Consider the following 13,545-nt stretch of genomic DNA (forward strand, 5'->3'; position numbering starts at 1 on the left):
ACATACTGTAATTTAAAAAAATTGATACTAATTACCTCTGTTCATCTCATACTGTTCTTTCAGGGCCTTACGAGACTGTGGGCTGCCTATGGGCAGGCCTGGGCAATAGAGCCAAGCTCCATATAGAACCACATGAAATGAAGCTGTGTCGCTGTGGATGTCTTTTGTGCAAGTCCCACTCACCACTGCATCCATCCCCCAAAAATCTGTTCCCTTTGCAGTGTCTTGTTACTCAATTGTTGTCACACAGCCTAGTCACTGCACAGCAGAGCAAATAAAGCTTCTTTGTACCTCCCACCCCCATCAAAAGGTAGCAAGATTCAACAACACGCAGTGATCTTTCACTTTGTTACCTAAATACTGGGGGTTTTATCCTTTAAGCTATGTATTGTTATACAGCTGTTTCTCATGCATCTGGATTTTCAGGATCCTTTGAGGTGACAAGGAATTTTCATTCAGTGAAATTCAGTGGGAGAATTTTCCTTAAAAGACACTGAAATCCAAAGTTACTGTTATTCTTCAGAAAAATACTGTTGAGATGAAAGATTGTATCATCCAGATGCATTGGTCATAGTCTGTCTCCCTGCCTACTGCTGTTAAGTGTTTTCAAATGTGACGGTTAGGCTAAGTTCTTCCATTAAGGGCAAAACATCACTGTGGGCGGAACACTTCTCTGTTTTCGCCATGATGACATAGCCCTAACTGGCTGGACAGCTTCCTTCCAACAGAGAGCCCTTCAGACATTTGTGCACGTGAGACACACACACGTTATCGTGGCTTGTTTCAGAGAAGACCAAGGGGTTCTCCCACAGAGAAACGTAGGTAGGGGCAAGAGTGGTGAAGATCATCCAGGTGGAGACTACTGGAGGGAATCATCATGAACGTGACTCCGGCAGGAGGTACTGTGGCTGCTAGGCACTGTCTTTTGCTTTGACACTCCGTTTGGACAATTTCCAAAATGACGATATCTGCTCCAGATGCTCCGAGAAGCTTCCAAGATTCCTGAGCTCCCTAACTGCTATTCCGAGCCCTCCTGAATAGCTCTCATCCCCCAGAAAAATAAGACAGCCAAAGCCCTCAGTAATAGCTTTACTTTCTTCAAAGTCGACTGCCAAATTTCTTCACTAACTAGCTTAAAAAAGTTAGGCACATACAGAAAGCCCACTGATGCTTGCATTAACCAAATAACTGTCTTTAGCAATAAATGGGTCACAGCTGATACAACCATGGTGTGTTTCATAGGCCAGCAGAGCTACACCAGACTGAGTTCCAAGGCAAGCACTCAAAGAGTTAGGAGGTGCTATAATTAAGGTACATAAGGTTAGGAGGTGCATAATTACATTCAACCATAATTACACCCACTGGTGACTGTGCTTTCTGATATAGTCTTCAATTACATGACCACCTCCTTTCTTGTTTTCCCTATGGGATCTTTGCCTGTGTCAGGACCGTCTCCATAGCAGAGTGCTGCAGGATTGCCCAAACTGCCATTAAACATGCCATTTAGGACACTGGAAAGTACAGTAGCATTTGTATTGCACTCTGTCCAGGACAATCAGCCTTCATCATGCAAAGTTAGGTTCAGCATAGAGATGTCTGAGGCATAAGAAGTCTGAGTTCACAACTTAAAGTGTTCTCATGCAGATTTGCAAAAATTTACAGATTTGCATGTCTGGCTTGCATATTATTAAAGCCTGTATTTATAAACCTCTGCTGATATGCAGCATCTTTGTGAGCTGCTCTGTTAACTATAGGATAAGAAGGTACTTACCAGAACTGAACTTTTGCATGCAAAAGGCCTTATCCAGCCTCTATTTCTGTGGTAAAATTCTTATTGGCTAAAATGGGAGCAAGATCATGCCTCTGGTACTGCTATCCTGCCCTGCTCCCAACAAAGCATTGTTCAGTTCAGCCAAACCAACAGGAAAAACTCGGCAAGAGTAATTTCTCAGTTCATAGTACAAATAACATGCACATAGCATGACAGACTGAAAGGCTATTACTATTGCTTACACTGAAAAAGTGAGCTGGTTTTTCAGATGTACCTGGCAAAACTTTGTGTGCATGCTGAAAAGCAGAATGGAGTATTCATCTTTTACAGGCGCTCACATGTCAGCATCATGAAGAAATATTTACATTGTGAGCAGCTAATAGCAATCTTTCGTAATTGCTGCTTATTAACATCTCCATACTTTTGAAGCATGGTAGAATCATAGTTTCAGTGATACTTTTGAAATAACTAATCCAACTGCAATACAGAAATTTAACTATTCATCATCTTTTGCTGTTTGTCTGAAATGACTGTTAATAATCTATACCGCAATTACATTGGTGGTACTAAAACACAGTCCCAAATGACAGGCTAACCTAAATCTGATTTTTAAAAAGACACCATTAAACTATATGTCTCTTTATAATGTAAAACTAGACAACAAAATCATGGAGCTTGGTCTATAATACAAGTGTACTTGAAAATTCAAGAAGATTACATGCACTGGGTGAAGCATACGAAGACCTTATTCTGGTTTAATTAGCAGCATAACTAACCCCTGAAATAGGAAGAACTGAGAAAGAAATTAAAAATATGCATCTATCAGACAAACTTACTAAGGGAGTCCAAACAAGAAGAGACCAAAGATTTCAGAATTAATCTATTTTTAATTTGCTGTGACCAACTTGGGAGACCATTCTATGAAATGACTCAGGGAGGGTACTTGCTTTCCTGCAGCAGATGACTTGGCATAGCATTCTTGTTCAGCACCACAAATTCCATCACTAAAATCTCAGCAAGATTTTTGGCAGCAGGAAGAGAACTATTTCTATCTTCCTTTAATCACACTGGACAACCCAGAGCTGTTATGATTCCGTGCCCCTGGAATAACTGGAGAAGGTTGTCTGATATATTACATTACACCAGGATAAATAAGATTAAAGATCTTCTTAGATATCTGGAAATAAAATAAGTGTTTCACTAAAGCTGTATTCCTTTCCTCCATCCTACCACAGCAATACATATTTTTTAACCTCTATCTCTTACTTATATCCTGTTTATAAACACACGGTTTTCTTACTAATACCTCATTTACTCTAGGTCATAATCCTGGTGATATCTTTTCATGTTTCCACTCTTATAAACACACAGTTTTCTTACCAATACCTCATTTACTCTAGGTCATAGCCCAGGTGATATCCTTTCATGTTTCCACTTTTAAAAGTTAAAACATCAAGATATCAGATTTCACTATCAAGGAAGGATTAACTTCATTACAGTCACCTTTTTGTTTACCCCTATAATTACTACTTACTAAAGTGTCATCCCACTTTTAGTTTCAACACATCTTCCAATGAAATACACATTGTTGTCATTTGGTAAGTTGCTTTCCTGCCCTTGGCTCCCAAGTGCGTGACATCTACATTTGCATCTGTCAGCCTGACATCCTTTTACCCACGTCTCCAAGTGTTAGACATAGAGGACAAGCTACCTGGATATTTAGCCCATTTTACCTGCAGCAGCAGCCTTGTCAATAGTTGTTCTCACCCGTAACTGCCAATTCTGGCTTTGATGTCGTGTGGGTTCACTTCTGGGAGATAGTTCTAACTTCTTCACTCAATCTTTGAGCATAACATGGTTTGAAATAACTGCCTTGATAGTTTCCTCAGCTGAGACAAGAGTATTTCTGTGTCTTTCAGGCTTTTGCTTTACAGCTCTTTCCACAGTGTGAGATTTCAGGTCTAACTGAGAACCTAAAGGTAGTACTAAGACATATCAGTTAAATAATCATGGCTGAAGTAAACCTATCCCTTAAACAAAACATGGAATTTTCTCTTTTTAAAGTTAACCAGAAGGTTACCTTAGAAGACATTTAAATATTTGATGATCCTCACAGTTCATTTATTCTGTTAATGCAATCTGACTAGACAGCTCACTTAACATAGCTCCACTAACTTTTAGCAGATCTGTATTAGTGAATCCCTGCTGAAGATTGATTTCCATACAGCAGCCATCTGAAAACACATCTTATGCATGTTAGAATAAAACTTAACTCTAAACCTGACCATTCTATAAAAACTCTGCTTTTTATGGAAGGGAGTATTTCTGTAAGCATCTCAATTAAGAAATTAATAATTTTCTCCACTAATATTTCAGTGAAAAGTCTTACGGAACTTTTCAACAAGTCCTATCACTGACTAAAACCTAAATGATGCAAAAACGTCTGATGAAATAAATGTTGGGGAAAAGATATCATGTTATTGAAATCCAGAGCTCCAATTAAAAATGTATGTCAGCATTAAAAATATTAAAACATTTTAACCAGTACCAACTCTGACAAACCATACCCAGAAACTCTTTCTCCACCTACTTTTATAAAACATCATCTTACACTTACAAGTTACTTTCTACATGTGGTAAATTATAGTTTGGGCTTGTAGACCTGCCTGCAATTTAGCTTGCCCAACACTTCCTATAATAACAACCTGTTTTCAATTGCTTTTAAATTTGCTAAACTATAACTGTTTGAGCTGAAACTTTCTATGCTGAATATAGCCCCCAGGCTGCTTTTGGTGAGCAAAATTTCAGCTGAATTATTTTGGCTGCTTCTGAAATCAAAGCAAGGTATTACACATATAATTCCAATAATTAAAAAAATCTGGTATCCATGGTTTAGAGTAAGATTTGAAATTTGGCTGAGAAAAAATTTTTTTTGAAATGTCCTTTTTACTATACTCATAAAGATACACCTACATTCACCCAGGTTATATACCTCTAAGAATATGCAGTTCAGTAAAAATTTGCTGTGGTTATATACCTAAAAATCTCTGAAATCCCTTGAAATGCTCGAATGTCCCACAGTTTAGAGTAGGCTCAACTGCAAATGAGCCATTTTGTCCCACAAAAGAGATCCCTCCAGGCCACAACCACAGGGCTGAAGTTGGGCAGACTATAATAACAGCTGCTAACCAGCTCAGGCTACAGGAAGATAAACCACCAGAACTGTGGAAGTGCAGCTTGGTCCTCATGTGCTCCCAGTGACTGATTTCCTGGCAGCAGATAAGGACGTGGGAGAAAGCTCCCTGATGCTAATCCAAAAGGAACAATCTGCAAGGCAGCTGACTGAACAATTTTTCTAGATCCTAAATCTAAGACACAAACTGCAGATTGTGAGCCACAATAAGTTCTTGCACATACATCAGTGTTGTAGAAAAGTTTATCTAGATAGTATCTCATTATTTCCTTTATGTTCTCAGTGGACTGTGCATGTATAATTAAAAAAAAAAAAAGTACTTTGTGCCCTGTGCTTCCTAGTGGAACTTAATCATTGTGACCTTGTGAAATTTAGTTGAAGCAGATATTATTTCTCTCTGTGTCAGGGGCATATTTTTTTTTCCCAAAACTGATGATCTAGTCCCCCACCAGCAATCACAAGAGCACCAGCACCTAAGATCTGTGAAAATGATAGCATTAGTGTCTTTAATGGCCAGCATAAAGGGCCAAAACTCTCTTCACCCAAGCTCATCAGCTTCTTTTTGTTATAAGAAAATTCTGTGCCAAAAGCAATGAATTACAAGGCTTAGAATTTAAGGCCGTTTAATCAGCACAGCATTTGTTCAAGTGCTCTCAAAGTAGGGGTGGACTTGGACACATGTTGGTGTGCGAGTTGAATCAGGCAGACAGCATGCAAAGTAAATAATTCTTTTCATAGCAATCCCTTCTGGGCACTTTGGTCACTGAAATTGTACCAGTCAGCATAAAAGAATCTGAAATATTGCTGCTTCCCCCATATGAAAATTACTCCAGTACTTTATGTGCTTCTTTTTATAACAGATACTAAATGCTGACCATTAATTTTATATTTTTGTGTGTATAATAAATGATGCATTCATATCTGTGTTTTCTGGTGAAAAGTTATAGCTATACTGTTCTTCCAGTGAAGGCAAATTTTGTCATCATGTTACTGATCTCTCCTTATTCATATTCACATCTCCTGCAGTCATACCAAGTACCTTCTACTCTTCTGGCTGAATATTAGTCCTTTTCTTGCCACGCCTCCCCCCCCCCCCCCCCCCCCAGTTAAATCATCTACAGCACTTGAATACAGGTTCTCTGAAGAAAATGGAGACACGTTCATCCCCTGTAAGTACAGCATAAGGAGACAGGCATCCTTGCTTACATTTCAAATCTGACTCATTGTTTGACAATTGCCAAAATACTCACCTTCTCTAGGTCTCACTTTTTTACATGTAGAGAGGGATAATCTTATCCTTGTTTATTCTTTATTATTTATATCCTTGTTTATTCTGTAAAACACTTTAGACAAAAAATGGTCAGTAAGACGAGGATAAAAATTTTTAGATATTAGGCAAGTTACCATAGCATTATTTTTCAGCTCCCTTAACAATGGCTTTCATTGAGGTCAGCAGTCCCTCATTCCCTGAAAAACACCGTCACTTAAATAACTCACCTTGGGCTCTGTATTTTAACATGCAAAACTGTAGCCATAAATGCCATTAATAAATACAGGTTACACATATAGGAGTTACGCTTTGTGCTTGGGGAAAAAGTCAAGTGATTATTTAGATTCACTCCCTCATTTTCTGTCAGCAGAATGAACAAAGTACTTACAAAGATAAAACATTTCAGGGTGGAAGTAGCTGCAACACAGGTAAATAGGCTTCACAGAGGCATAACTGCTACCGGAAGAAAAGGTATAGCCAGTACTTATGAAAAGACATGTGCGGAACTTGTAAAATTCATGCTCAACTTGTATTTGCAATCGTTCTCTAATGACAATCTGATTAAAAGTGAGTACAGAGATATTACTTTACTCTCCGTTCTGAAAGATGTATTAAAGACATACCAAATGAATCATATATTGTTCAAAGGTGTGCTATTGTTTACACTGAGGTATCAATTTGCACAGATAGAAAGTTTTCAAACAGTGGCAGAACAATTTCAGAATTCACTAGCCTGAACTCATGATATTATCCAATTACTGATAAAACTGTGCAACAGCCAAATCTAATTAAACACCACAAATGAAATGATACTCTATTATACTTTCTTTTAAAGTAAGGCAACTCTTTTTTCCTTAAGTCTGTAAAAGAAAATTAAATCTGTTATTTTCTTAGACATCTTGTTAATTTTTATTTGTATGACATACAGCAATATTTTACAAATAAAATCATTATTTGTTTTACATAACAAACTGAACAACCTTCCTCAGCCGAAATTTCTCCTTTGAGGATTACTAGCCTAAATCAAAAAAGAAAAAGTCAATATAAAATGTATAATGACTCAAATTTAGGTATCATCATACCAGTTAGATGCTAAGCTCTGAGAAAAAATCCCGAGAGAGACACTCAATGCTAGAAATGATTGAGAGATTTATTCTCTTATATCCAAAAATTTGCTTCTGAAAATTCCAATTCTGCTGCTGCCTAAATTTATTATCCTTTATTTTTATGTTGTGGTGGGTTGACCCTGGCTGGATGGCTTATCAGAACACTTCTGCACAAAACCAAATCTGCCTTCTTTTTAATGAAATCAGCAATATCTTTACACCTTTGATGCAACTTTCCATTTTAATTAATGTTGTACATAATTAAATAAGGGGGAAATTATATCAGCAACTGAAATATCTTTGTTATCATGAGGATGTAATCTAGAGAGGCATCATTTTTGCTAAGAATGTTGGCCAGCAATAATAATAAAAAAGTTTCAATACCCATTTTTATTATTTTAGGAACTTTCTTGATAACTAAACAAATGCTACTCTAATAGACATATTAGGGATTTATTTGGCAAATCATTCTACAGTGGCATAAGAAGTCACACCCGTGCAGCTTCCCAAACAACACACTAAGTTACAGAACTGAGCCCATATTAATCAAATATGTGTATCAGGCAAGCAGGATTTCTACTCTCCAAGGCTTCTCCAGCTCAGAAAGCACTTAAAAAGGCTTTATTGTTTCTTTCCCTCTTTTTGTTTTGAGATAGTCAGTCTCAGTCTCTGCTTTTGGTGTGGACTGTCCAAAGCAAAAAATCGAAGACACAAAGCTACTCTTTCACCTTTTGAAGATCAGGGGACCCTATCACCTTTGGACACCAACAAGAAATGGCATCCCTTCTGCTACAGAACCAAACTGTCTCTTGGATCCTTGTAAGTTATCTTCTAATTTGAAGGTGTTTAAGAAGATAATATATGATATAGCAAATGCAACTTTTGCTATTCTAGCCTAAGCAACTGTTATCATTTGAGAATTTACCTGTCCCAGGCTTTAGACATGCTTTTGCAGAACCTGGCTAGGATTTTCCATTTAAGACTGACTTTTTTGCCTTGAAATCTATGGATGGGTTATAGAATATGTGCCTCTGTCCAGGAGAAAGTCCATGAGATACAGTTACGTGACTAAACTGACTAGATTTTTCTCCAGTGTGCAGATAAATCTTTCCCTGTAATGAAGGCCTCTTTGCCTGTGATCCTAGATATGTCTTGGAATTCATTACACAACTCTGGTTTTTTTCGGTGATCACCATTAGTTTTTTGTACAGACTGTTTGAAGGTGGGGTTTGGTGGTTGTTTTTTTTTTTCTTCACAGATCCTATCTCATATGGGGTTCTGAATTTTGTGTTCACACACCTCTGGCAGAACAACTGCTTTAGTAACATGTCATTCCTTCACCACAGCAAACTTACCCTTGTCCACCAAATTTATGTTTTATCTAAGCAAGACTATCACCCCACTTAAGTCTTCTTAAAAACCTGACCCATGACATTCCAACCCAGACATCATGTTATCTTTCTATTCAGGCTGAACAGATCATTTAGGAAGACCTCTTCCCTTTTTGTCTTCAAGGCAGACAGATTCCTAGGTACAGCTCTTCTGAGAACTTACCACACCTGATAGCAGATGGTATGACAGGAGCACTAAAATGAAACCAATTTGTGATGTAAGCAATTTCCATCACAACTCAAGCAAACTCATTGTCATCCCTAGGGATTGACAGACACAAAAGCCAGCCACTTTAGACTTAATCCATGCTTTTACAAGTATTATGTCACCAAAAAAATGTGGTTCAGTTCTTGAGAGCCATCCTAGACCAGAAGTTCCTCCTTCAGGTTAAGGCGTACTGCTGAATTTCTCCAGCAGAGTAAATGCGCATACAGAAAACAATGTGAAGAAAAGAAGATGGTGATTTGCCAGTAAATCAGATCTTCAGATGTGGTTTTTGCTATATGCAATTTCATGCTTGCTCAATCTTTCCCTTGCTCACTAAGTTCCACCAGAAATAGTGGAGGGGCCTATGGCAGGGCTTACCCAGGGTTTACCATGCTTGATAGGAAAGAGAACAAGCATGTCCCTGTAGTAATAGATAAGGCACAAGCATACTTGGGCATAAGCACATTATGAATATGTGTCCAGACAGCATATCTACAACACCTCTCAACTTCTGATGATTATTCTTTCCTGTAGAGAATGTGAGATTATTTGTATAAAAATAAAATTTTATTCCAAGGGGCAAATGCTATTAATGCTGTTAAGTTTAATTGCACTATATTCATAAGTATTTCACAGAAAGCTGATTTAAACCCTGTAGTCTCTCTAAGTCTTAATTCTGAATTTTCAAGAGGTTAAAATCCTCTGACTTCTTGACTAGGCTTGAAACATAAAAATACACTTAAAAAATTATCAAGGTGACTAAAATGCATTCCTCTTGGGGCATCCTCTCAAAGCATAATGTGCCATATATGTGTGCTTTGAGACATTTCTCATTAATGTTTTAGGCCAAAACTCTTTCCTGTTTATAGAATCAATTAGTCCTTGTAAAAACCTTCTGTTACTGACAATATTCATAACATTTTATACATTATCTGGTTGTATAAATCTGACTAGATTTCTGATCTTTTGCCAGATTTTGGTTGTAACTTATCTTGGATTTTGAGCCATGACCGGTTCTTAGCAAATAAAGAGTTTAATAAAAGAATAAGGAGAAATACTACTCAGTTCTTCACAAAGTGCTTCTCCAAAGTTTAAAGCATACATCTCAGCTAATGGGTTGACTAAATTCCTGAAGAGAGCAACACTTTAATGGAGAGCTGAGTGAGGGGGAGGGGGAAAGGATGTGGTTTTGGCCTGATAGTGAGTCTAATCAGGAAATATTAGCTCTGCAAGAAGAAGTCATCTAGTAAAGCCTAACTGAAATGTGGAAATCCAAAGGGGACAACTCAATGAAGAAAAAGTAACTAACTTTGGCTACTTAAAAATCCTATTTGTAACAATAATGTGGGAATACTACTCAGTTTCTACTATCTACAGAGGAAAACACTGCCTTCTTCAACCAGAAATCAAAGGATAAGTTTATCCTCTGTCAAGTAGAAAAATGTTTGTCTGCTCAGTTTTCTTATAAAAGCTTGTCAATCTCACAATTCTGCAGTTAAAACTATTTTAGGTTAAAAATGTTCACTTAATTTAAAAGTACTTTCTCCATTTGCTTTTGCTTTTCATTAGCGCTTTAGAAGGCAAAAGTCCTTGGCAGTGAATTACGTTGGATAGTTTTACACTTCTGCCCTGCATAAACATGTAACAAACTTTTTTGCTAAGATAAGATTTAAGGAATTGTAGAGTTTTAAAGGGAAAAAGGCCCATGAAATCAATCTCATTTGTGTATCACCAGCCATTCCATTTCACTCAGTTACTCTGAATGAAATCTAACATACTGTGTTTGGTGAAAGCATACCTCCTAGAAGAGCTTTCACTTGTCTTGATTTGAAGACATTAAGAACTGACAACTCTACCACTTTTCTGAGCAGTTTGGCCCAATAGTTAGTCTCCATCACTGTCAAAAATGCTGTTATTTTCTCTTTGACTGGCCTCAGCTTCTAGCTGACTTTCTCCTACTAAAGACTAAAGAGCCTTTAATATGTAAGAGACTATAATGAAGCCATCACAGAATCTTTTTCTTTTTTTGCTAAGCTGGAAAGATAAAGCTTTTAAAAGTCTTCCATTGAAAGTTCTCCAGCTCTCAGGTATGCTCTGTGGCAGCTCTCTTCCGTTCTTTCTCCAGTTTCCATAGCGGATCAAACAGCAGGTTGATCTGATACAGTATCCTATCTATAGCAGTGGCTTAAAGCAGGTGCCTAAAAGGAGTGTGAATAGGGCCACCACATATGATATTTCCTTTAATATTCTTCTGATCTCCACCCTCTACTTTGCAGGGACTTCTTGAAGGTGAAAAGCATTTTATGGATTTAAATACCCTCCACTGGCTTCTCTTCTAAGACTGAAACTTGTTGAGTTTTGTTCTGAACCCATGTAAACCTATCATCTCTACAATATCCTTGGCAAGGAGTTCCACAGCTTAATTCTATTCTACATAAAGAACAGCCTGTATCCTACTAGAACAAGTCCTACTAGCCCCAGTTTAAAATTAGGACACTAAAATTGCATGCAATTGCTGTGCCCATTTTACTGCTACGGTATACAGAAATAGCATCAGTAACCTGCTCTTATGCAATATTCTTGCACTAATCCATCATGAGATTGCTTAATCATTTTTGCTATAGTCTCATAACAATTCAGACTGAACTGACTACCATAACCAGCCTCTAGATACTTTCAGAAGTCCATGCTTTCTAGAATACAGCCCACTAACCTGTAGTTTTAACCTACATTTTTAGTTAGTGTAGGCATGTTACATATTACTTTGTCTGTGCTACAGAAATTTTTAGGCTCAATGCCCAAAGCTTTCAAACAATCCAAAAAATTCTGTGTGACTGCTTTCTTTGGTCATTTGCTTACAAATTCTATCACCAGTGATTTCATATTACTGGCCTCTACTGATCCCTGAAGCACTTAGCTAACTGTACCCTGTTCAATGGTAATTCTACACCAACAAGTACTCTCTGAGAACAGTTAGCTGTTCTTAATGCATTTTATATATTCTCTATTAACACCATATAGTGTTATTTCAAATGAAAATATACAGCATTAAATCAAATACCTCTTACATAAATCTCTCTACAATCACCTTCATCAGGCTCATAATAGCCATAAATTATTATATCAGGCTTGTCAGACAATAAATTTTTTTATAAAATAATTTGCACTGTATGAATTACACTCATTGTTTAATTTTTCAGCAACAGAACCATATTTATTCTTTGCCATTGTTTTGTGGAAGACGGATTTCAAGCTATGTGACCAATAGTCATCTATTTGCTCTTTTTGAGTACTGGAACTCATTAGCAGTGTTCTACTACAATAGCATATACCTGGTATCCCATGATTATCAGCACAGGGAAAAAAAACCCACCACCAATTCTTGGAGATTCAGAGTGCAAGTTTTTCAATCCTACTCATGTAAAAACCTTTGTTCTTATTAGGTGTTGCTTAATATCCTCCTCACTTAATAATGGACTGGAAAGTACCCCATTGTTCTCATATGGTATGATTACATCACGTTGCTTCTTTCTAAATGCAGAAGAGAAACAGTAACTAAAAATTTTCTTTTTTGTCTTTTGCAGTATTTGCATTGCCATCTACTAAATGGTCTTTAACACAAATGGTGTTTATTAGTTCTTAATACATTAAGTTATTATCTTACTGGCTATAATTCTTTCATCCATGTTTTTTTCCTCCCTTGACAGTCTTAGCCTTCTTCATAATTTTTAACACTTTACAAATCATCACTTTATAACTATTTCCTAGTCCTGACCCCCCATTTCTGTTTTGTTTATTTTTAATTGCTGTTTTTACTGATGAACAGATTGGTTCTTAGTCAGAATTGTTCTCAAAAAATTTTAGGTTGTGAAATTGTGGGATTTGGGCCAACTGAATTTTAAAGACATACCACTTCTCATTCACAATTTTTCTTTCAATAATTTTACTCATTACTTCTCTTCACACTGATATCTTTAGCCTTTTTAATTCAGACGTATAGTGCAAGCAAGTATTGGTTGAGTCTATCTTCTGTTAATCAATACTGAACAAAATTAGGTCATGATTATTGGTTTCTAGGCAACCACTAACTTGCAATTAATTTAATTAATTTGTCTTTATCTACCCTAATTAGGTCTAAAATAGGTTGATTGTTGTTTGGTACTATATCTTATATATCATATACACTTTTTACAATGGCTAATGATGATTAGCTATACAGGACTTCCAGCATAGGCCCCACTAATTCCCTCATAACATCACACTTTTTTCCTTCCACCATAGGAAACTCTTATTTAAAATATATTCATAAAGAAAATAGTGGCAGAAATTGATCTCCAGATGTCAAGAAGGAGCACAAGTATTCAAGCAACAAGGTGGTGCATAATCTGATGTTCTTCAGCATGCAAATAACAAGACATGAAATCTGTCCATAGACAAGCATGTCTTGTTTCTAATTCATAAAACAATGAAAAGCATTTAGCAACTTTTCATAAATCAGTATGCATTAACCTACTTTTTCCTACTATCTGTCTCTGACATCCACTCCAGCCCTTCTACAACTATTGTCAAAATACCCTTCTCCAACTTCATCCTTCCACCTGCTGCT

General features: G+C 36.9%; 1 protein-coding gene across 1 annotated transcript in view; it reads right to left on the minus strand.

Moving 5' to 3' along the window:
* Positions 1-6,226: 6,226 nt before the first annotated feature.
* The window catches only part of NLN (neurolysin), a 54,675-nt gene continuing 47,356 nt past the window's right edge, over positions 6,227-13,545 (minus strand). Inside the window, exon 14 of the mRNA XM_049795362.1 lies at positions 6,227-6,307. Within this exon, the coding sequence (XP_049651319.1) occupies positions 6,267-6,307 (41 nt within the window). The 3' untranslated portion in view covers positions 6,227-6,266. The remainder of the gene's footprint in view (positions 6,308-13,545) is intronic.

This window comes from Accipiter gentilis, chromosome Z (assembly GCF_929443795.1).
Source record: "Accipiter gentilis chromosome Z, bAccGen1.1, whole genome shotgun sequence".
NCBI lineage: Eukaryota > Metazoa > Chordata > Aves > Accipitriformes > Accipitridae > Astur > Astur gentilis.